We start from the raw sequence: 21,859 nt of genomic DNA, 5'->3' as shown, positions 1-21,859 counted from the left end.
ATTAAATGCAGCGTAGTATACGCTTCTTTTCAGGCCTGTAATGGACGTGAAGCCCCATAGGAAGATTATCACTGGATGAATGATGCTCTCTAAATGATGCTCTCTAAATGATGCTCTCTAAATGATGCTCTCTAAATCAAGGGTCACCAACGCGGTGCCCGCGGGCACCAGGTAGCCCGTAAGGACCAGATGAGTAGCCCGCTGGCCTGTTCTAAAAATAGCTCAAATAGCAGCACTTACCAGTGAGCTGCCTCTATTTTTTAAATTGTATTTATTTACTAGCAAGCTGGTCTCGCTTTGCCCGACATTTTTAATTCTAAGAGAGACAAAACTCAAATAGAATTTGGAAATCCAAGAAAATATTTTAAAGACTTGGTCTTCACTTGTTTAAATAAATTCATTAATTGTTTTACTTTGCTTCTTATAACTTTCAGAAAGACAATTTTAGAGAAAAATACAACCTTAAAAATGATTTTAGGATTTTTAAACACATATACCTTTTTACCTTTTCAATTCCTTCCTCTTCTTTCCTGACAATTTAAATCAATGTTCAAGTAAATTTATTGTTTTTATTGTAAAGAATAATAAATACATTTTAATTGAATTCTTCATTTTAGTTTCTGTTTTTTCGACGAAGAATATTTGTGGAATATTTCTTCAAACTTATTATGATTAAAATTCAAAAAAATGATTCCGGCAAATCTAGAAAATCTGTAGAATCAAATTTAAATCTTATTTCAAAGTCTTTTGAATTTATTTTAAAATTTTGTTCTGGAAAATCTAGAAGAAATAATGATTTGTCTTTGTTAGAAATATAGCTTGGTCCAATTTGTTATATATTCTAACAAAGTGTAGATTGGATTTTGACCTATTTAAAACATGTCATCACAATTCTAAAATTAATCTTAATCAGGAAAAATTACTAATGATGTTCCATAAATAATTTTTTTAATTTTTTCAAAAAGATTCGAACAAGCTAGTTTTTCTCTTCTTTTTTTCAGTTGAATTTTGAATTTTAAAGAGTCGAAATTGAAGATAAACTCTGTTTCAAAATTTAATTGCCATTTTTTTCGTGTTTTCTCCTCTTTTAAACCGTTCAATTAAGTGTAAATATCATTAATTATTAATAATAAAATAGAGTTAAAGGTAAATTGAGCAAATTGGCTATTTCTGGCAATTTATTTAAGTGTGTATCAAACTGGTAGCCCTTCGCATTAATCACTACCCAAGAAGTAGCTCTTGCTTTCAAAAAGGTTGGTGACCCCTGCTCTAAATGATGGTCTCTAAATGATGCTCTCTAAATGATGCTCTCTAAATGGGCCTCAGATTAACAGGACACTGCGAGGAGTGTAGGCTTAGGAAAGCCAGAAGATTAGGACTATTAAATGCTGACTGGTTGATATTCACAGAGGCGCGTTGTCACTCATACAGTGACACCTTTGAACAATTGAAATGGATCCTTAGAAGAAAAAAAAAGTGAGGCCCCAACTGAGACTGCTGACTGACTTCAAGAACTTATTAAAGATGAAAACCAAATGAATCAAAACTTCCACAGTATTATTGTCACGCGGGGGGGGGGGTCGCAGCTTGCTGCGGGGTTGTTCTTCCAACGCAAAAACGGCTCCGGACGACAGCGTGAAGGTAGGCTTGGATTTATTTAACAAAATCACTCACTACCACAAACACAAAAATACAACAACAAAAAAAGGCAAGCGTGCCTAAAACACAAAAGAAGCTGCTAGTTAGCAGAAGCTAGGACATGGACTATGAAAACTTACTTGGTCAACAAGGGACATGAACCGCTGTGACAAAGACAATGAACGCAGAACGAGTGAACAGAAAGAAAGACTTAAATAACCCAGACATGATTAACAACAGGTGCGTGACTCAAAACGTGAAACAGGTGCGTGACATGACAGGTGAAAACTAATGGGTGACCATGGAAACCAAACAAAACAAGGAAGTGCAACCAGGAACTAAAGAGAGTCCAAAAACCAAGCAAAACATGGCCAAACAAAAACATGATTAATACAGACATGACAATTATAATGAATTGGTGGAGTGAAAAGTGATTCATTTGAACACATGAAAGCATTCAGTCTTCCCTCACCTTCTATGGCAAATGGTTTCCCAACAGTTAGGGTCTTGCAGTCTGCGTCGATGGAGACCTCGTAGTCCAGCAGAGCTTTGTCCATGATAAAAGCATCCAGTTTCTGGGGATCTTCCCTTTGAACACAAGTGACAAACTCCAATGTTACAGTGTACCTACTGTACATACTATGCCCACATTACATATACGCCACCAAGTCAATTGCAGCCAATGATCATTGATTATTATTTTTGCCATAATCGTCCAAACCTACCATCTAACGTCTTGGAATTTCCACCGCATGCAAAGTCTGCCATATAAAACGTGCAAATAAGACTCGACATTTACCATAATCAGCTCATTTTTAATGTTACATAAAAAATTAGATTAGATTTATTAACACACAAATCAGCAGCATAAAATTGGTACTTGAAAGGTGAAAGGAACCCATCACGAGTTCTCCCAGTATTATTAGGACGAAACAAGAAAGAGTTGAGTATCTAAGGTGCTCCTGTCAGTGTGAACTTAGTCTCCAGAATGAAACCCGCTGCAATATTGTGAATGCATGACGTGTTTGATAAGAATGTCTGGATCTGTGAATCCTTCACTTGCTCCCGAGCTGTCATTTCCTCAGGTTGACATTTTCCATGAACCCTCTAATCAGCATTTTAGAGGCTCAGCTGGAAAAAAAAAAGTGTTTCATCCATTTAAATGATGTTCTCTCCAACCTGTTTGTATCCCGGCTGCCATTTATGACTTGATTTTTGCTTTGCTCAGTGGGGAAGCAGCTTAGAACCACAGATATGCTGGCAGAGCTGAGGCAGTAGAAAATGACTTGTTATCTCGCCAAGTCTTTTCTTTCACATGCGCTCAGCTTGACATTCTTTCTTCTTTCCAAAAACAACAGAGCCAAGTCTTTTAATGTCATGACTGGGAAACCATGTTTGCGCACCTGAAGCACTTGCTATTTGCAGAGTAAGCATAACACGGAGTGACTTGAGGTTGTGAATCAAATGGAATTACTTGAGGTTGTGAATGCCGTCTGGCGTGGCCGGAGCGTTGTAGCGTCTCATGTACTCGTGCATCTCAGGGAAACTCTTCTTCACGTAGTCCTCGGCGCTGCTTTCTCTCACCGTAGCGAATCGGAATCCCTGAGAGGGATGGTGCAACTGCAGGAAAGATGGAGGAAAGTATCATCCAAGAGCTTTAATATCACTCATTTCCCACTTATTGATTTTCTACAGTTATGCATGACTCTCTAGATTAATAACCTATTTAGCAGCTAGAGGTAAACACAACATCAAAGGAATCCTCATGTTTGCATAAATATCTAAATGAATTCACAATAATTATTCAATATACAATAATATTCATATATATAATTATCTGTCTATCACGGTTACCTTTTGTAAAAGACTTCACTAAAGTACAAGAAAAGAACAACCTTCAAACCAATTTAATTTGTTTTAATCTTGATAATCAAACCTGTGAACATTTGCAATTCAAAATGTGGGACATTTCCTGGGAAAAAGGGTAAAAAGAAGGGATTTATTATTATTTTTAATTACAAATAATCGTTAAACCAATACAAAGTAATGAATCAAACCTACACCCCTTATCCCAAAAGAAGGTTTTGCTAACTACTAAGCTATCAAGTCTGACACGTCCTTGCAAGTTTGAATACAAAGTTTAGTGCTGAGGAAGTCTGGGATAATCCAAACAATTCTGGGCCTTCACTGAGTTTGTAGTTGAGGCACATTTTCAGATCTTTCTTCCTCAATGTGACACAAAACATAAAAGGATGAAAGAATTTGTCAAAATACTTACTCAACTTTGGGGGGACATTTCTTTTCTTCATGTACATCTCTCTGGTGTCAACCACCTGACATGCACTCATTTCATCAACAACACCCGAGTGTTGAGAAAGGAGTCGACAGTACTGGACAGCATTTTTTTTTTTGCACGGAAAGCAAAATGTGAGAAAAAGACTCGGGGAAAGGACACAAAACGGGAAGGTTGATTATATAATATTCCTATATTATGAATTATTTCAAATGTTAATGATAAATACCCTCTAAAGATATCTGCTACTCTTTGTAGTCAATGATGTCCCTACAGAAGAGGAGGGATTCATATGGCCCCAATCCTGGGTGGATCTCACGTGAGAGGAAGAGTTGGGGTAATCAATTTGTAATGCAGTCTGCTGAAAACGATGGAAAACGCCTCTGTACATAGCAACTGGTGCTGTGGTCAAAGTTGGAATTGCCACAAACACAATTTAAGATATTAAATAAATACTCTACTCTACTGCCATCTGGCGGCTAACGTGGATAGTGCACTCCCCCAAATCGTCACGTTTCATGCGTCAGGTAAACTGGAATGAATGAGGCCATATGAATCCCGTTCCTAATGTAGCTTTCAAATGTGGAATAGTTGATATTGGCCAAACATAAACCTTATCTCAGACATGTATTGTGATGAAGTACTGCGTTGAAAGAAGAGAAACACGAATGACATCTGATCTCCGTTTTACTGGCAACATTTAAGTCTCAGTCAATTTCATAGTTGACAAAAACAAAAACAAAACATCCATTCTGTTCCAATGTCAACGGATGCCACTGACCTTGTACTGCATTGAATAGCATAGCACTTACTGTGTGTTAGAATTATTGTTTCTAAATCATCACAAACGCTTTGTATTACATTGAGTTCCTGGCAGGGGGACGGGTGCTGTCTTTGGGGCCTACCAGGAGGAAGGCTCGTAAAACTCCCCTGTGACTTCAAAGCGGACAGATGGCAGGATCTGCCCAATTTCCAGACGAACTCTTTTTGAAGTATTTTACGAACTCTTTTTGAACTATTTTATGGAACTCTTTTTGAACTATTTTATGGAACTCTTTTTGAACTATTTTACGACCTCTTCTTTTGAACTGTTCGGTAACCAAAGACAACGCTGTTTACGACCCACTTCCCTCTGGAAGCAGCTGTGGTCAGGTGGGGGGAGAAAGTCAAATAAAGAAGGAGGAGTGCAATATTTGGGCAGAGCGTGGTGGAGATTGTAGAAGGATACAATGTCCGGGCGACTCTCCACAATATATTGAGTCCAAATTGAATTCTGTCTATGTTTAATTCTTTGCCTCTTGTCTTGTTTAATAAATGTCATCAGTGTTTGAACCTGACACTGTGTTATACACAAATGATGTATTTAGTGCAGTGCTGTTACCTTGGGGTCATGGATCCCAGACAGCTGCTCATAGGTCTTCTCGCCCACCATGACGGCGGCCAGGTTTGCGGTGTAGGTGGACAGGCAGAAGAGGCAGAAGATGGCCCACAGGTTCATCAGCAGACGGCCGGTCCAGCACTTTGGAGGCTTGATGGCAACAGTTCTCCCAAAGAGGATGGCGTAGCACACGTTGAGAGCCGAGGAGAAGGAGAAGACACGGTCTCGGTTACGTCCGCGTGGCGTCATCCCGAATGGACTGTGCCACTCGTACAGGGTGAGGAAGATGGCGGTGACGTGGAGCGAGACGAAGATGCCCAGCCACATGGACCAGTGCAGAGGCCACATGAAGGCACCGATGGGAGCGGCCGTGTCTCGGGTGCGCACCTGGAGACCGGCACAATTGGATCGCATCAAAGGTAGAAATCAACTCAATATCAAGATAGGAGCCTGGTCTACTAAGATCCAAATAACAAGTGCCAAAAAGCCTGTGCAAACTATAAACTATTAGCGGGTGATCTACTAAGACTGGTGCAGACAGCCATATTTAAATCAGACACTCTTAACATTCATCAATCATGTCAAACATCAATGGTGTTTCATTGTTATAACACAACATGCAGCACCTTTTCTGGCTGATACAGAAGTGAAATGTGGATAAAGGAAAGGTTGTTTAGCACACCCAATTTGTGTCTGGAATGATCCAGAAATGCATGCAGGAATGCAGGAAAATTCATGCTGCAATACGTATTTTCATATAAAACCCTAAAACAAAAAAATCCTATTTCATTAATTAATTTTAAAGTCGTCCAGCAGCCATGAAATCCTAAAATGATATTGCTAAATAGACTATTATTTTTGGTATCTGACATGTTGGCACACACGAGGTAGGACAGAAGATGTCCATCATTGGTCTTTGCAGCGCCTCCTTTCTCGCTGTGCATGAACATGTGCTAAATATAGAAGTACCCTATTTTTCCGACTATAAGTCACAGTTTTTTTCATAGTTTGGCCGGGGGTGCGACTTATACTCAGGAGCGACTTATGTGTGAAATGATGAACACATTAGCGTAATATATCAAATAATATTATTGATGTCATTGACGTAAGAGACTAGACGTATAAGATTTCATGGGATTTAGCGATTAGGAGTGACAGTAAACGTATAGCATGTTCTATATGTTATAGTTATTTGAATGACTCTTACCATAATATGTTACGTTAACATAGCAGTTGGTTATTTATGCCTCATATAACGTACACTTATTCAGCCTGTTGTTCACTATTCTTTACACATTTTAAATTGCCTTTCAAATGTCTATTCTTGCTGTTGGCTTTTATCAAATACATTTCCCCAAAAATGCGACTTATATTATATGTTTTTTTCCTTCTTTATTATGCATTTTCGGCCGGTGCGACTTATACTCCAGAGCGACTTATACTCCGGAAAAATACGGTAAGTAAGTACATTTTATTTATAAAGCACTTTCTACAGATGCAAATCACTAAGTGCTGTAGGAGAACTTGAAGAGTACAACAGAAAGTGACAACATCATAACAAAGGATCAACAAGTGCTTATAAAAAAACTAAACTTTAAAAGTTAAAAGGTTTTCTAAAAAGCAAAGTATTCAAATGTTTGTTTCTTGATAAGTCAGCAGAGTCCAGATGATGGAGGGACTGCTGCAAGTCCTTCCAGAGTCTGGGGGCCCCAGCCTGGGATGCCAGGTCTACCCGGGTTTTCAAAATAATAGTTTTTAGTCTCGATAAATCACATTGTGAGTGCTAAATGTTGACTTTATACCTGCAGTCTACTTTATACCTGCATGATCCTTTCCATCCCTACCTTTTCCATCCTTTGTAACTGAGCTACTGTGTGGAACAATTTCCCTTGTGGATCAATAAAGTTTGTCTAAGTCTAAAAGATTACATTTGCATCTCCTCCTGCACATTCAGCATATATTCTGACTCTACATCAAGACATCATCAATCCAATATCCTCATTAGGGTCACGGGTGAGCTGGAGTCTATCCCAGCCCACTTCAGGTGAGAGGCGGGTTTTACACTCGACTGGTCGCCAGCCACGCTAAATAAATTACGCTCTCAATTTTGCAATCCTCTGCACACGAGCTTATAGATCAGCTGCGTGTGCTAATAAGTTTGCACGTGTTTTAATACACGCAAACCTTTGGTGGATCAGACCGTGTGTTGTTTAGAGTAGCCGTCAAATCTCTCTTACGGTGGAACCTTTAAAGTCCAACAGCCTTCAGGTCAGATAGTTTGTAGTCTGGTCAGCAACAGGCTGACACTCCTTTGTTCTCCGTGCCAGCAAACTACTCACTACGAGGTGTGGACACCACTCACCTGGACAAAGTTATTATATCTTTTTTCAACGGTATTTCCATACTTGGTACTTGGTTACTTTGTGTGCTGTGCTAGCATTGAACATGTCAATATTGTGACGCAGTCATTGGTAATATCTAGTTCTTATTACTGAGGATGAGTTCAACCAGGGCAGTGATCATGTGACCAGTCAACGGTGGAACATCACCTTAAAAGTGAATAATGCAGTGAAAGCATTCAGACATAAAGACAGTGTCTGTGAGCAGAGAGCTGACGTGAGGTCAAAGAGAGAAGAAGAACAAGTAACAAGTGTGCAATAATCCAAGTAAAGAACTGACCAGAATTCCCAGGCTGGTGGAGAAGAAAGGTGACGTGAAGTCAATGACTTGGCTTCGTGCTGAGTTAATGCTGAAAGACGTCACGGCCAAGTGAGCAGCACCACTGAGAAGGTCGCCCACCAATCCTGTCCAGCGACCATTTTTAAAGCCTCCGTACTTTCCATCTCCAACAATGTAGAGGTCAAAGGTGAAGCCCATGTCCTCTGCCAGCTTCTCCAACAAGTCAATGCAGTAACCATAGCAGCATTTCTTTGAGTACGTGGGTATGGATCCGTTTGGTCTTGCGAGGTTCTGAAAAAGTGCCTCTAAAACCGAGGAGTCGTTGGAGAGCGGGTCGAGGCACAGCTGGCCAGCGGGACATAGACCGTCTCCATCCACCTCTCGGGTGAAAACGAAGGGGTGCTCCACCAGGGTCACCACCCGCAAATGCAGCCTTGTGGGTCTGCGCCAGTCGCCTCCACCTCCGGAACCCTGGTGGCTGGGCCAGGCCCTCTGGTCCATCAGGACTTTGCCCCTGCGCCAACGTGCAAGCCGAGTCCAGGTCGGCTGGCCCAGAGGGTCCAGCTGGAGGGACCAGATGTAGTGATGGGCCTCCGAGATGACATTGTGGCTCTGACGGTCTCTGGATATGAAGCCGCTTTGGCCCTCAAACGATGTGTTGGAAAGAAATCTACAAGGGACAAACAACACAAGAAGACATGATTCAAAAGTCATCTTTGTCATGACCTTTTGGACTTGTGTGGTTTTTTACAAAGTGTTTGGTGTTGACTTCCTGGCTTGTCCTCTCTGCCACTGAGCTCTGGCTCCCACACATGTCCCTGATTGGCAACCAGGACTCACCTGTTCCTGGTTGCCAATCAGGCTCGTATATATGCCAGCTCTGTCTGTTTAAAATGGCAACTGGCAGACTGTTCTTTGTCTTTGTGTCTTCTTCTTGATTCTGACGTCAAGAAGAAGGGTTTTTGGATGGAAAAAAGCCAAAGACTGAAGGCGTTTGTGATCGACTTTAATCGGCAAAGACAATCACATATTTTTCATGAAAATTGTCCGATACTGAACAGAGGCTGATTAATCGCCACATCTCCACTGCAAAAGATTCATCTGTTAATGTTCATCAAAGTGGAAATGGTGGACCTGGTAAAAAAAGTGTTTGGTAAGACTGGCCTGACTTGCATATCAAAATGTTTTGAGTCATTTTTTTCAAATCTGAATGAATAGAGATTATTTTGTCAACCTCATTTGTATGCAAAACCCTCCAGGAACCTAAAGGGAAAAACCTCCTGCCCTTAATCAATATGTATGCAAGTGTGATGAGTGCGATCACATGTCCGTCTTTCTGTCTCAGCAATGTGCTAAACAATGATCATCACTGACTAAGCAGTCTGTAGTAAGCAGGATAAATGGGTTGTCTAAACAAAGACCCTGCATCTGAGCAGGTATCTTCCTACAGACCAGCATCCTCTGCAGTGGGCATCTGGGTTTTGCATAATGGGAATATTCTTTATCCCCAAAATTGTAACTCTGACAAAAGAAATGGACCAAAACCATGGCGAAGGACGCTGGTACTCAGGAGGATACAAGAGACACTACAAGAAGACAAAGTGTCCTTGAAAGAGGCTACACAAGTTATTGATTAGACCTCATGACAGAAGTGTTGCTAGTGCAATACAGATAGTTACACCTTACATTAGTATTCTGGATCACATTCATTCACTTAAATGTCATACTTCTTATCCATGTTGACCCTCAACATGTCACTTTATAGCTTGCAGAGACACCTTCATTGAATCAATACGCTCATGAGGACAATGTTATCCGGTCATTGGCCTGAGATTGACGACATGTTAAAGGTCACAGGGGTTCTGTCATTTAGAGTCCAACAGGAAGTATGTTTGAGGGCTTTTAGGTATTTGGTGATACCCTGATTTACTATTTAGATGTAGTTACATAAAGGTCAAGACAATGTGTTGATTTACCTCTCAAGGCCAGATGCATCCTCCTCAAAACCAGCGTCCTCTGCAGTAGACATTTGTGTTTTGCATAACAGAGCATTTTCTTTTTTCCGAATGTGTAACTCTGTCAAAAGAAATAGATACAAGACAAATGTCTACTGCAGAGGACATTGTTTCTCGGGAGACATACAGCACTGAACATAATAATAATAATACCTGGGATTTATATAGCACTTTTCTAAGTACCCAAAGTCGCTTTACATGTAGAACCCATCATTCATTCACACCTGGTGGTGGTAAGCTACTTTCATAGCCACAGCTGCCCTGGGGTAGACTGACATAGTGATGAGATCCTAATCTTGTTGTCACGATACCAGAATTGCAGTCGTCGATACCTAGGAATTTCCACGATTCCCAATACTCATTTGATATGACGATAAAAAAAACAAAAACCACATACTTTTAAATGACTACTTTATTGAAAAGTGTTTCAAAGTGTCAAGTATTTAAGATCAGTGTGCTTCGATATCTTTTAGCACATAATCTAAGGGTCATACGCCCATAAATAACAACAATAGTCAACTAGTTTATATTCTAAAAAGAACAGCAGTGGCATGGAGACTTTAAGTATATAACACAACTTATATTGTTCTTAATATTCTTTCACTATGGTGGTGGTGTGAAGTCATGTAGTTTGTAATGAAATAGGCTAATAAAAAGGCTACAACATATATTTCAAGACTAATCTTTGTGTTTTTATTCGTATTAAAATTTCAACTTGTTTATATGCCTGACACAATATTCACCTCACTTTCTCTTACAGTATGTACCTCTACTTTCTAAATCTAGCAAGAAAGTCGCTAAAGAGCATCAGAGATCATTTATGCTAGGTGGTATTCTCTGGCCAAGCAGGCAGGTGGAAGGTGGCATGGATGTGAAGCTCCAGTTATGCAACACTGATACACTTCACTTATCATTTGTTCATGAGCGAGGGACAACCGGAAGCACCACATCCGTAAATATACTTTATGGGAAACACTGACACAATTTTTTTAAATATCACACAAGTTTTTCTTTGGCTTTGACTCAGGGCTCGCTCAGTGTTGTGCAGTAGTCAGGATTGACAATACTGAAAAAGAGCAGGTATAAATGTTTTTTTTTTGCATGTTGGTATCGACTTAGAGAAGCACATCATCAGATGTTGCAGTTTATTTTTGTTTGTACTATGCATGTTCTATTTAATACAGATCAGTGTTTCAAAAGCCACACTTCCTCACACATGCTGTAGTTGAAGAAGATGACTTCATGCCTCAACCAGGAGTTTGTTATTCAAACAGTAACTTGCATCTACTGGACCAACTTTTCATTGGGTTGTAGGGCAGTTATGATTAAGTAAACCTGTAAAGTGGCCTGGAAGGACAATATATTGGGCTGATAGTACATTTACTGACCTACAAATTATTGCTGTTAAATGATATTGTCAACATTATATTGAGACTAAATTAACCACTGACAAAATGATCATACATAATAATGCAAGTGTGCCCTTTCAAATGCAATAAGCATATTTTAACATTGTATTTGGAATGTAAACCTTTTAATATCCAAGTTAAATAAAACAAACAGATATTAAAAATAAAAGTTACTCCGTTAGCAAAAGTTTGCACTTGAATAAAAATCCCAAGCAAAGGCAATACCATAGCTTCTGTCTCTATCAGAGTCGGTGTGGGTCCTCAAATATACACAACCAAAACAATAAGTAAAATGGCTAAATAAAGTTATTGTGACCAAATTGATCACTCTTACCAATATAATTGCGGTATTGTTAAATGTGCTCAAAAAGTACTGATATGCACAATATAAGGGAAAAAGCGGTAGAGAATGGATGGATGGACTATTTGCACCAAGTAGTATTTATTTATTTTGTTTATAATGAAAATGAATAACCAAGCACGAGACAATCTTGGCAGAGGAAACCTCACATTTTGTTCTGGCCATATTATCTGTAGTTGTGTGTTTAAATGTGTTTATCTTTTTTCATTTTCATTTGTTCATATTTTATGATATCTTTTTAATAAATGCAAATGGGGTGAAACGTTGGTTTCACTTCCAGTTTATGTGACCTCCCACGAGTTCACTTCTTTTTAAACAGACGTCCGTCTGATTGAACTTGACACTGTGGAGTTTACATCAACAACTTTGTGCAAAGACAGCACAGCCTTTATGTTTAATGTGAATAATGTAGCTCAACAGTTTGGACAGTTATGTTTGCATAAGTTTAGATGGGCTATGACCTTTCCTAATGGGTAAGGGCGTTAGTGTCTCTTATTTTCATGTTGGCATTTAAAATAGCGAGTAAAATATGTTATTCAAAGAGCAGTTATCAATCACGGTTTTTTGATCATTTTAATTTAACAGGGTAATACTGACCACTGGGAGTTTTACAGAAGTTATCATTACTGCCGCTTATGTGCGTGTAGTAAACATGCTGGAACACGTACCAACGCATGCACGTGGCCATTATCAACGCTGGAAAAGCTCAGGACTTCATTTTTACTTATCATTCGGTTCATTAACTTTTCGAATATCGCCCTAGGCCTAAGAGTAAAGCTGCATTTCATTGAAATGTTACGTTTGACAAAGTTGTAAAACTTTGAGTGATTTTTGACATCCGTGTGATTATTAACACGGTTTATGGACAATACATTGTAAGCCAACAAATAAATATACTGTGTGAGGAGAGAACACTTTGTTGTGATACTGTTGCAGAAGTGTTGGTGTGTGTGTGTGTGTGTGTGTGTGTGTGTGTGTGTGTGTGTGTGTGTGTGTGTGTGTGTGTGTGTGTGTGTGTGTGTGTGTGAGTGTTACAGCATAGGACATAGCACGGGTCCATGGTCACGCCAGCCTCTCAGTGAACAAAGTGAGTGAGTGTCAAGAAGCAAAGCAAACACTCGCCATCACATTAGCAGAGATAAACATGACGTCTCCTACGTCAAACCACCGGCAAACTGATAAGTTGACGACACAAGCACTCCAACAAACATGAGGATTTCACCTCAGCAGCAGGGAGAACATCCTCCTTCAACCGAGCGCAAAGATGTTAGTGATGAAGGTGAGAAAACATCCATTCTCTAAAGGCTGCTTCTCACCTCTAAGATGCAGACATCACAAGTTTTTCATGAAAGGACATTCACTTTTTTCTATATTATCTACAAAAGCCAGAAGCAGTGAAGTTGTCACCTTCTGTAAATGGTAGGGGTGTAACGGTACGTGTATTTGTATTGAACCGTTTCGGTACGGGGGTTCCGGTTCAGTTCGGAGGTGTACCGAATGAGTTTCCACACGAACATATTAAGTAGCGTAACGCACGTTGTGTAAACAATGCACACTGAGGCACAACACACGGCATGCTAGCAGCTAACGGGCTAGGATAGACTGACCATACGTCCTCTTTTCACCGGACATGTCCTCTTTTGCGGAGCTGTCAGGGCGGAGTTTCTTAAACGCCTCAAATGTCCGGCATTTTGAGTTAGGGTTGCGTGTATTTTCAATGTACGTTCAGGGTTAAGAAGGGGTTAAAAACAAAACAAACAGCAGCATTGGTGAGGGAGGGGCAGAGACAGAGAGAGAGAGAGAGTTATGATAAACGTCGCCAGGCTCTGCTTTTTATCCATAGATTTAATGTTTTATTATCTATAGCAGGGGTGTCAAAAGTGTGCCCCGGAGGCCATTTGCGGCCCACAGCTAATGTTTTAAAGGCCCACGGCACATTCTAAAAATACTATTCAAATAAACAAAAACATAACAGAAGTGAAATAAAAAAAGCTTAAAGGTTAAATGTAATTTAGAAAAAGTTGCAATGTTGACTAATAAAACAAAGCTGTTTTTTTTTCTTTCAAACTGTCATTGCTCAAAACATAATATTGAATCAAAATCAATGTTATTATGAATTATTGACCTATCCAAGGTTCCCATTACTTCACATCAAATATTACACTAAGAAAAATATTTTTGGTGGAAGATTTTGCAAATTTGGTAAATAAATAACCAAAACATTTATATTTTGTTGTTTTCTTACTGTACCGAAAATGAACCGAACCGTGACCTCTAAACCGAAGTACGTACCGAACCAACATTTTTGTGTACCGTTACACTCCAAGTAAATGGTAAATAAAAAGAGAATACAATCCTTTTCAACTTCTATTCAATTGAATAGACTGCAAAGACAAGATATTTCATGTTCACACTGAGAAACTTTGGTTTTTTTTGTGCAAATATTAGCTCATTTGGAATTTGATGGCTGCAACATGTTTCAAAAAAGCTGGCACAAGTGGCAAAAAAGAGTGATAAAGTTGAGGAATGCTCATCAAAGACTTATTTGGAACATCCCACAGGTGAACGGGCTAATTGGGAACAGGTGGGTGCCATGATTGGCTATAAAAGCAGATTCCATGAAATGCGTCCATTGTTCTCTTTTTTGACAGACGTTTTGTCAAAATGAGGTTGCCAAAGCAGGATGTTTTCAAAGCGGGTTTAACGTTGGTCGAGGGAGAGATGCTGTGTAACATATTTGCTATGGCGACATCCAGTGGACACATTGAGAACAGCAGTTTCTTTCATTTGAAAATGAAGCAAATTTTACGTTGAGCAAACTCATCTGACGGCCGGATTAAACCCTGATTCATGTTTGACACCACTGCTATGTATAATCTTAACTACCATGTATTATTATGGTTCATACTGATACTTCGAGAGTCAGCCATCTTTACTCTCTGAAGTAAAGGAAAACCTGACAGATTGTTGTCATATTTCAGTGAACAATGACAAGTTATTAGTGTCACACGGTTGTGTTGTTTTTGATTACCTGTGTGTGGTCTAAGTTCCTGTCTGCTGCACTTATTGTTTTATTGTCACTTCCTCCATTTTGCCATTGAGCACAGGCTCCCACACCTGTCCCTGATTGGCAACCGGGACACACCTGTTCTTGGTTGCCAATCAGGCTCCTGTACATGCCTGATTAATCATTGCTCCTTGTTCTCTGAGAACTAATCTTTGTGAAGTGGTTTCCCTCTGCGAGTGGGCGTCAGCACTCTTTGTTTTACACGTTTTTCTAATCAAACATTCTTCTACTTACCTGACATCTTTGAGGTCACACTCCAAGTATCGCTTCACCAATCGTGACAATATGATCATTTCAATTCATATTCTGGCTACATTATATTACATTTTGGGACTTTTTGGTGAAAAACAATACCACATTTATTTCTTACACAAAACCAAACTATTAGGGAGGTTTATATAAATAGATTCTAGATAGGTTAATCTCATCTTCAAAAAGTCAAAAACCTTATCAAGGTTTTTACATGTTTTAAAAAGCTGCTCTCTTACTGTTGCAAGCAGCTGAAATACACCAAAGTAATCCATGAAGTCAGAATAAAGGTGTGAGATGTACATATTTAATGAAAGAGAAGTTAGTAGTGGACACACACATGACATGTGAGGCAGTCTGCAGATTTAATTGGCCATGACAAAAGTGGGTCGAAGACATAAAAAGCAGAACTCATGTGTTTACAACGGAACTTTCTTCTGTTGGTCTTTTCTGTCACAAAGCAAACTGAGTGCTTATAGACATGTGAGGGACCCTCAGACCAACGCTGCTCGTTGAGAAGAGCAACACGTGCGTTCATGTCAAAGTAGCCTTAAGTCTTCACCAGATGTCACTAAGACACTTTCTTTGACAAAAACTATCTAGAGGGCTCTGATTATTTGTTAAATGTGATTCTTCTGCTCAGCCTTGTTGTCTGGCAGACCAGCTGCATTATTATGACTTTAGGTAGTCCTCAATGTATTAGTGGCAAGCTGCGTGGTTTAAATAAGAATATTCAGTTGGTTTCATAGAAAAAACAAGGTTTAGACTCGGGGTGTGACGAGGTCTCCATCTGGTCAGATTAAAAAGTGACAATGTTTGCCATTTGAAGACAATCTCTCTCTCGGGCAGTCAGAAGATGTTATTTTCAACAGTCTAAAGCAGGGGTCACCAACGCGGTGCCCGCGGGCACCAGGTAGCCCGTAAGGACCAGATGAGTAGCCCGCTGGCCTGTTCTAAAAATAGCTCAAATAGCAGCTCTTACCAGTGAGCTGCCTCTATTTTTTAAATTTTATTTATTTGCTAGCAAGCTGGTCTCGCTTTGCCCGACATTTTCAATTCTAAGAGAGACAAAACTCAAATTGAATTTGAAAATCCAAGAAAATATTTGAAAGACTTGGTCTTCACTCGTTTAAATAAATTCATTAATTTTTTTACTTTGCTTCTTATAACTTTCCGAAAGACAATTTTAGAGAAAAAATACAACCTTAAAAATGATTTTAGAATTTTTAAACATATATACCTTTTTACCTTTTAAATTCCTTCCTCTTCTTTCCTGGCAATTTAAATCAATGTTCAAGTAAAAAAAAATATTTTATTGTAAAGAATAATAAATACATTTTAATTTAATTCTTCATTTTAGCTTCTGTTTTTTCGACAAAGAATATTTGTGAAATATTTCTTCAAACTTATTATGATTAAAATTCAAAAAAAATATTCTGGCAAATCTAGAAAATCTGTATAATCAAATTTAAATCTTATTTTAAAGTCTTTTGAATTTCTTTTAAAATTTTTGTTCTGGAAAATCTAGAAGAAATAATGATTTGTCTTTGTTAGAAATATAGCTTGGTCCAATTTGTTATATATTCTAACAAAGTGCAGATTGGATTTTAACCTATTCAAAACATGTAATCAAAATTCTAAAATTAATCTTAATCAGGAAAAATTACTAATGATGTTCCATAAATTATTTTTTTTATTTTTTCAAAAAGATTCGAATTAGCTAGTTTTTCTCTTCTTTTTTTCGTTTGAATTTTGAATTTTAAAGAGTCGAAATTGAAGATAAACTATGTTTCAAAATTTAATTGTAATTTTTTTCGTGTTTTCTCCTCTTTTAAACCGTTCAGTTAAGTGTAAATATCATTAATTATTAATAATAACATAGAGTTAAAGGTAAATTGAGCAAATTGGCTATTTCTGGCAATTTATTTAAGTGTGTATCAAACTGGTAGCCCTTCGCATTAATCACTACCCAAGAAGTAGCTCTTGCTTTCAAAAAGGTTGGTGACCCATGGTCTAAAGTATATTAGTGTGGTGGCGAGCGAGGGATTGTGCTGCACATGAAGTACTTTGTGCTCACTTCAAACTGGCAAACAGAACCATCCTCTGCAATCTAAGACGCCCTCAGGACAAAGCATTGCTTCCCAGCAGCAAGACGCCACACGAAGCAGCCCGCAGATCAAATAAATGTGTGAAAGACCACTTGAAGACTCCACAAAGCTCCTCAAAAAAAGACATGTAATCATATTTGCATTATTTTAACTTATATTTTTTCAATTCAGTTATTTGTGGAAAGACGTTCAAGAGTTAAAAGCTCAAGCGAAGGTCATGCATGCAAAGTTATCAAATACTTTATATTGCACTTGCATTGTTTTGTGACCCAGGCAAAATTGTACAATCATCTTCAGTGCATCCAGAAAGTATTCACAGCACTTCACTTTTTCACATTTTGTTATGTTGTATGGAATAATTTCCTTTTTTTCCTTCAAAATTCTACAAACCCCGTAAAGACAATGTGGTAGGGCTGTAATTGCTGCCAAAATCCTGAGCGAAAGCTGTGAATACTTATTGTATGTACATGTCATTATTTCTCATAGAAAAAAAACCATTTTCACATTGTCATTATGGGTATGACCAGTAGGATTTTGAGGGCAAAAATGAATATATTCCATGTGGGAATAAGGCTGTAACAGAACATGTGGAAAAAGTGAAGCACTGTAAATACTTTCCGGATGCACCAGGTATTTTGTCAAGAGCCCTTGGAATGGCCCCCACTCTACCGTCCTACTTACTGCTTGCAGGATACACTTTTGCAGCAAATTCCTACAACACTAAAGTGCTCCTGATGATGTCGGACCACTGTCAACACATTGGGAGAGCCTCACATTTGTCACATCTGTGTTGTGCCGTGGTCATTTCCTCAAGATGCAGATGGACGTCAGGAAGCAGTGTGCAGGTAAGAAAGATGATTTAATCCAATAATCTGGCAAGAATAGGAAAATACAAAACGTGCTGATGGCACAGGAAGTTACAGTAACGCTTAGCAAAAGATGAGCCTATCACGAGGGGGTTTTGCGGCTCACTGCAGGGTCGTTCTCCCGGGAATGCAGAACGGACAACTCCGGACGACAGCGTGAGGTAGGAGATGATTTTAATCTTCTCAAGAAATCTTGGCAGGGCATGAGGTAAACAAACATAAACTATGGTGTGGGACAAACACGAAACTGTGGCATGAAACAAACAGCATAAACTATGGCGTGGAACAAACACGAAACTGGGGCATGAAATAAACACGATTTACGTGGACACGGTATGAATCGAACAATCGCATGAATACAAGCATGAAAAGAGCATGAAACAATCGCATGAATACAAGCATGAACTATGGCATGAAAAGAACAATGTCGCCAGACCGACTAAGTGGCAACGACAGGCTTAAATAATAGCCTCTCTTGATTAGAGACAGGTGTGACCCGAACGCAAGAGACAGATGAAAATCATAAGTCGTCATGGAAACTAAAATAAACAAGGGAGCGCAAACAGGAACTAAAAGAGTCCAAAAACTAACAAAAAACAACAAAAACATAATCCAGACCACAGATCATGACAGAGCCAACAAAAGAAGCGAGTCGTACCAACATAAGTGTCGCATGTTGCCCATCAGACTTCCAGGCAGAGTGTGGCAGGAATACATATCTCTCTGATTAGTGACCGGGAGCAGGTGAGCGTCTCGACCACTAATCAGCTCTCCAACAAAGTCCTCCTGGTTGTGTTGCTGTAGTCCGCTGCTAATACACCGATCCCACCTACAACTGTCTTCTTTGCAGCCTTCATTGTTCATTAAACAAATAGCAAAAGATGTCCAGAATACTGTGGAATTATGAAATGAAAACAGCGCTTTTTGTATAGGATTCTACGGGGTACCATAAGTTCCGTTACTCTGACTTCGTCACGCGCATACGTCATCATACCGCGACGTTTCAGACGGATATTTCCCGGGAAATTTTAAATGTCACTTTATAAGTTAACCCGGCCGTATTGGCATGTGTTGCAATGTAAAGATTTCATCATTGATATATAAACTATCAGACTGCGTGGTCGCTAGTAGTGGCTTTCAGTAGGCCTTTAAGTCCTCTCTGTCACAGCGTGGGCTCGAACACGCTTTTTTCCGGCAGCTGGGTCTGCCAGCACCTCCGTTGGCAGCGCGCCGAGACACGCCCACATGCCGGCAAGGCTGTGGGCAATCAACAATCAGCACACCTGGGACTGATGAGGGCGAGCTGCATAATGACCAGCGGGCCCAAGGAACCTTTGCCAGAACGTAGCCAATCTTCTGTTACCTTTGTAAGCGCCCCGTGTCTGGCTTCCATCTAGCAAACCCGCTCTCCCCCTGTGACTTCCTTGTTTCCGTGTCTGATGTTCCTGTTGTCTTCTCGTGTTCTTCTGTGATCCCTTGTTGTTCCCCTCTGGTTCTGTCTGCCCCTTTTGGATTCTCGACCTCCTGCTTGGACACGGACCTATGACGCCTCGCCATTCGCCCTGACCATCTGCCTGCCCCACGGACTGCCTTCTTGCCTTGTCCCTCCTCTCGATTCAACACTACGGTAAAACGCTCATGTAATTCCCACACCTAGTCTAACACCACACACTCCTGAATTTTTGTCACACTCCATTCTCTAGTTTATTTATAGTATTATTGTTGATTATTATATATATTGTAATATATATAATAAAAAATATAGAGCTATACTGCCCCCTTGTGTCTGTGCCGTCAACTCCCTCCTTCTAAACACAACACTCTCTGTTTTGTGTTGCTGTAGTTTGTTTACTTCAGTAGTATTTTGTTCAACTTCTTTAGTTCTACTTGTAGTGTACCTTAAGGTTCAATTTTAGAGCCTCTCTGTGTCATCATTTAGGCTACTCAACTGGTGACCCGCCAGTTCTATGAAAAACTTGTGAGAGACTCGTAATTTTGGAGCAGAATCTTGAAAAAAAACACTAAAGTGCTGTCATAGAGATGGTTTTTGATGAGCTTTTTCTGCGGAAAGTCCTTAAAAACAGCAGAATGCACCTGGAACTGACAAAATAAAAGACCAAAATCAAATGTCTACTGGAGTGGACGCTATATCTCTGACATTAGGTCCCTTTTCTCATGGCGGTAAATGTACTGTAAGTTGTGGTTTAGTGGTGTTCCGTGTCATAAAGCTGATTTATATTTAGTGTAAATGCTCAGGGAATTTGAGTGCAAATATAATCTTCTGCTTCATTTCATCCATTTGCATGGAAGATGCTTTTATGGCCGTCACTGAAGGATGCGGCGCCCTTAAAACACAATTCCACCTTAAGAGAAGTTCACAAATCATAATAAAGTGTAACTTTCCTTTCAGGGTCGGCGCCGCAAACGACTCCTGCACGCCACATAAAATGACATTTTGATTATTTCCTGTGTCATTCATAAAAGGAGAGTGATGTCTGGAGAGTGACAGCTTGGTGAACCAAGTGTGGTTCACAGCAACGTGTCAGCTTGCTGTGAACCAGGCCAGAAGATCCACAAGTGAGGAAGCACCACTGCTTTTATGGGGGCTCTAAAACAATCTTACACCCACAGAGCTAACAGGGAAGTCTTTTACTTACACAAGCTTGTTCAATATAAAGAACATTTATTATGTAGGACTCAACCAGCTGGACTCTGGTCCTGTTTACACTGCACACCACATCTGACCAGGTTGGTAGAAGGTGGGGATCGAACCAGGAACCCTCAGGTTGCTGGCACGGCCCCAATCAGGTGTAGTTGTTACTGTCACCTGATTGGCTGTTAGCATGCCCCTCCCACTCTTCAGTGACACTTCCTGTTTCCTGTTTGTTGTGTTCCCAAAGTACGAGTGACTTCATGAAACTAATCTTGCTTCATAGTTTCTGGTTTCTTCCGAACAAAAAATATAGAAATATATCAAATATTTTATCGAGCGCATTTAAAATGGTATCGATTGTTCCTATTGCGATACATATTGATATGGTATTATCGGCTCAGCCCTATGTGTGACCATATTAAACCTAACAGACTGCATTTATTCCCAAGATGAATGTCTGAAAAAGATGTGCCGTCTTGTCTTCATACATGTAAACAAACAAGTTGCGCCAAACAACAGTGCTTTTCTTCCTGTCGCTCACACACACCCACACACACACACACACACACACACACACACACACACACACACACACACACACACACACACACACACACACACACACACACACACACACACACACACACACACACACACACACACACACACGCACACACACACACACCAGGTGACCTGGAAGCATGCAGCTGCAACAAAGCATGTGAAAGGTCAGGAGTGGTGCACCAACAACAGAGGAGTAGATATGATGGTAATTTCAAGATAACGGTGATCAATGAAGCCGAGCCATCAAACAACTTTCATGCAGATAAGAAATATATTTTTCTAACGCAACTACGTTATCACACCTGGGAAGTCAACTGAATGCAGCTTTGTACTCGTCAGGTTCTTTGACCCAAGCTCTGATTGACTTGAATAAATACCAAGAAGCAACATGATCAATCAACATGTCAACACCACCATTTGGTAGTTAGTCATTGCATTAGGGACAGCAGCTGTCTTTTCACAATGTTCAATTTATTATAAATGATCCCTGCTTCCTTATCGCTCAAATGTAAATCAATTGTATGAATAATGTATATACTTCCTGCAAACTACAGGATGAATCAAAAATATCCATAAATG

At 39.6% G+C, this 21,859-nt stretch overlaps 1 protein-coding gene across 4 annotated transcripts in view; it reads right to left on the bottom strand.

The window, feature by feature from the left end:
• LOC133638792 (glutamate receptor ionotropic, NMDA 3A-like) overlaps positions 1-21,859 on the bottom strand; it is a 79,397-nt gene that overhangs the window by 33,218 nt on the left and 24,320 nt on the right. For all 4 annotated transcript variants that reach the window (XM_062031744.1, XM_062031745.1, XM_062031746.1 and 1 more), the window contains 4 exons: positions 7,989-8,658; positions 5,313-5,696; positions 3,113-3,258; positions 2,111-2,226 (listed from right to left, as the gene is read on the bottom strand). In XM_062031744.1, the coding sequence (XP_061887728.1) occupies positions 2,111-2,226; positions 3,113-3,258; positions 5,313-5,696; positions 7,989-8,658 (1,316 nt within the window). The remainder of the gene's footprint in view (positions 1-2,110; positions 2,227-3,112; positions 3,259-5,312; positions 5,697-7,988; positions 8,659-21,859) is intronic.

Source organism: Entelurus aequoreus, linkage group LG21, assembly GCF_033978785.1.
Source record: "Entelurus aequoreus isolate RoL-2023_Sb linkage group LG21, RoL_Eaeq_v1.1, whole genome shotgun sequence".
Classification (NCBI taxonomy): Eukaryota; Metazoa; Chordata; class Actinopteri; order Syngnathiformes; family Syngnathidae; genus Entelurus; species Entelurus aequoreus.
This window is presented reverse-complemented; position numbering and strand designations above follow the sequence as displayed.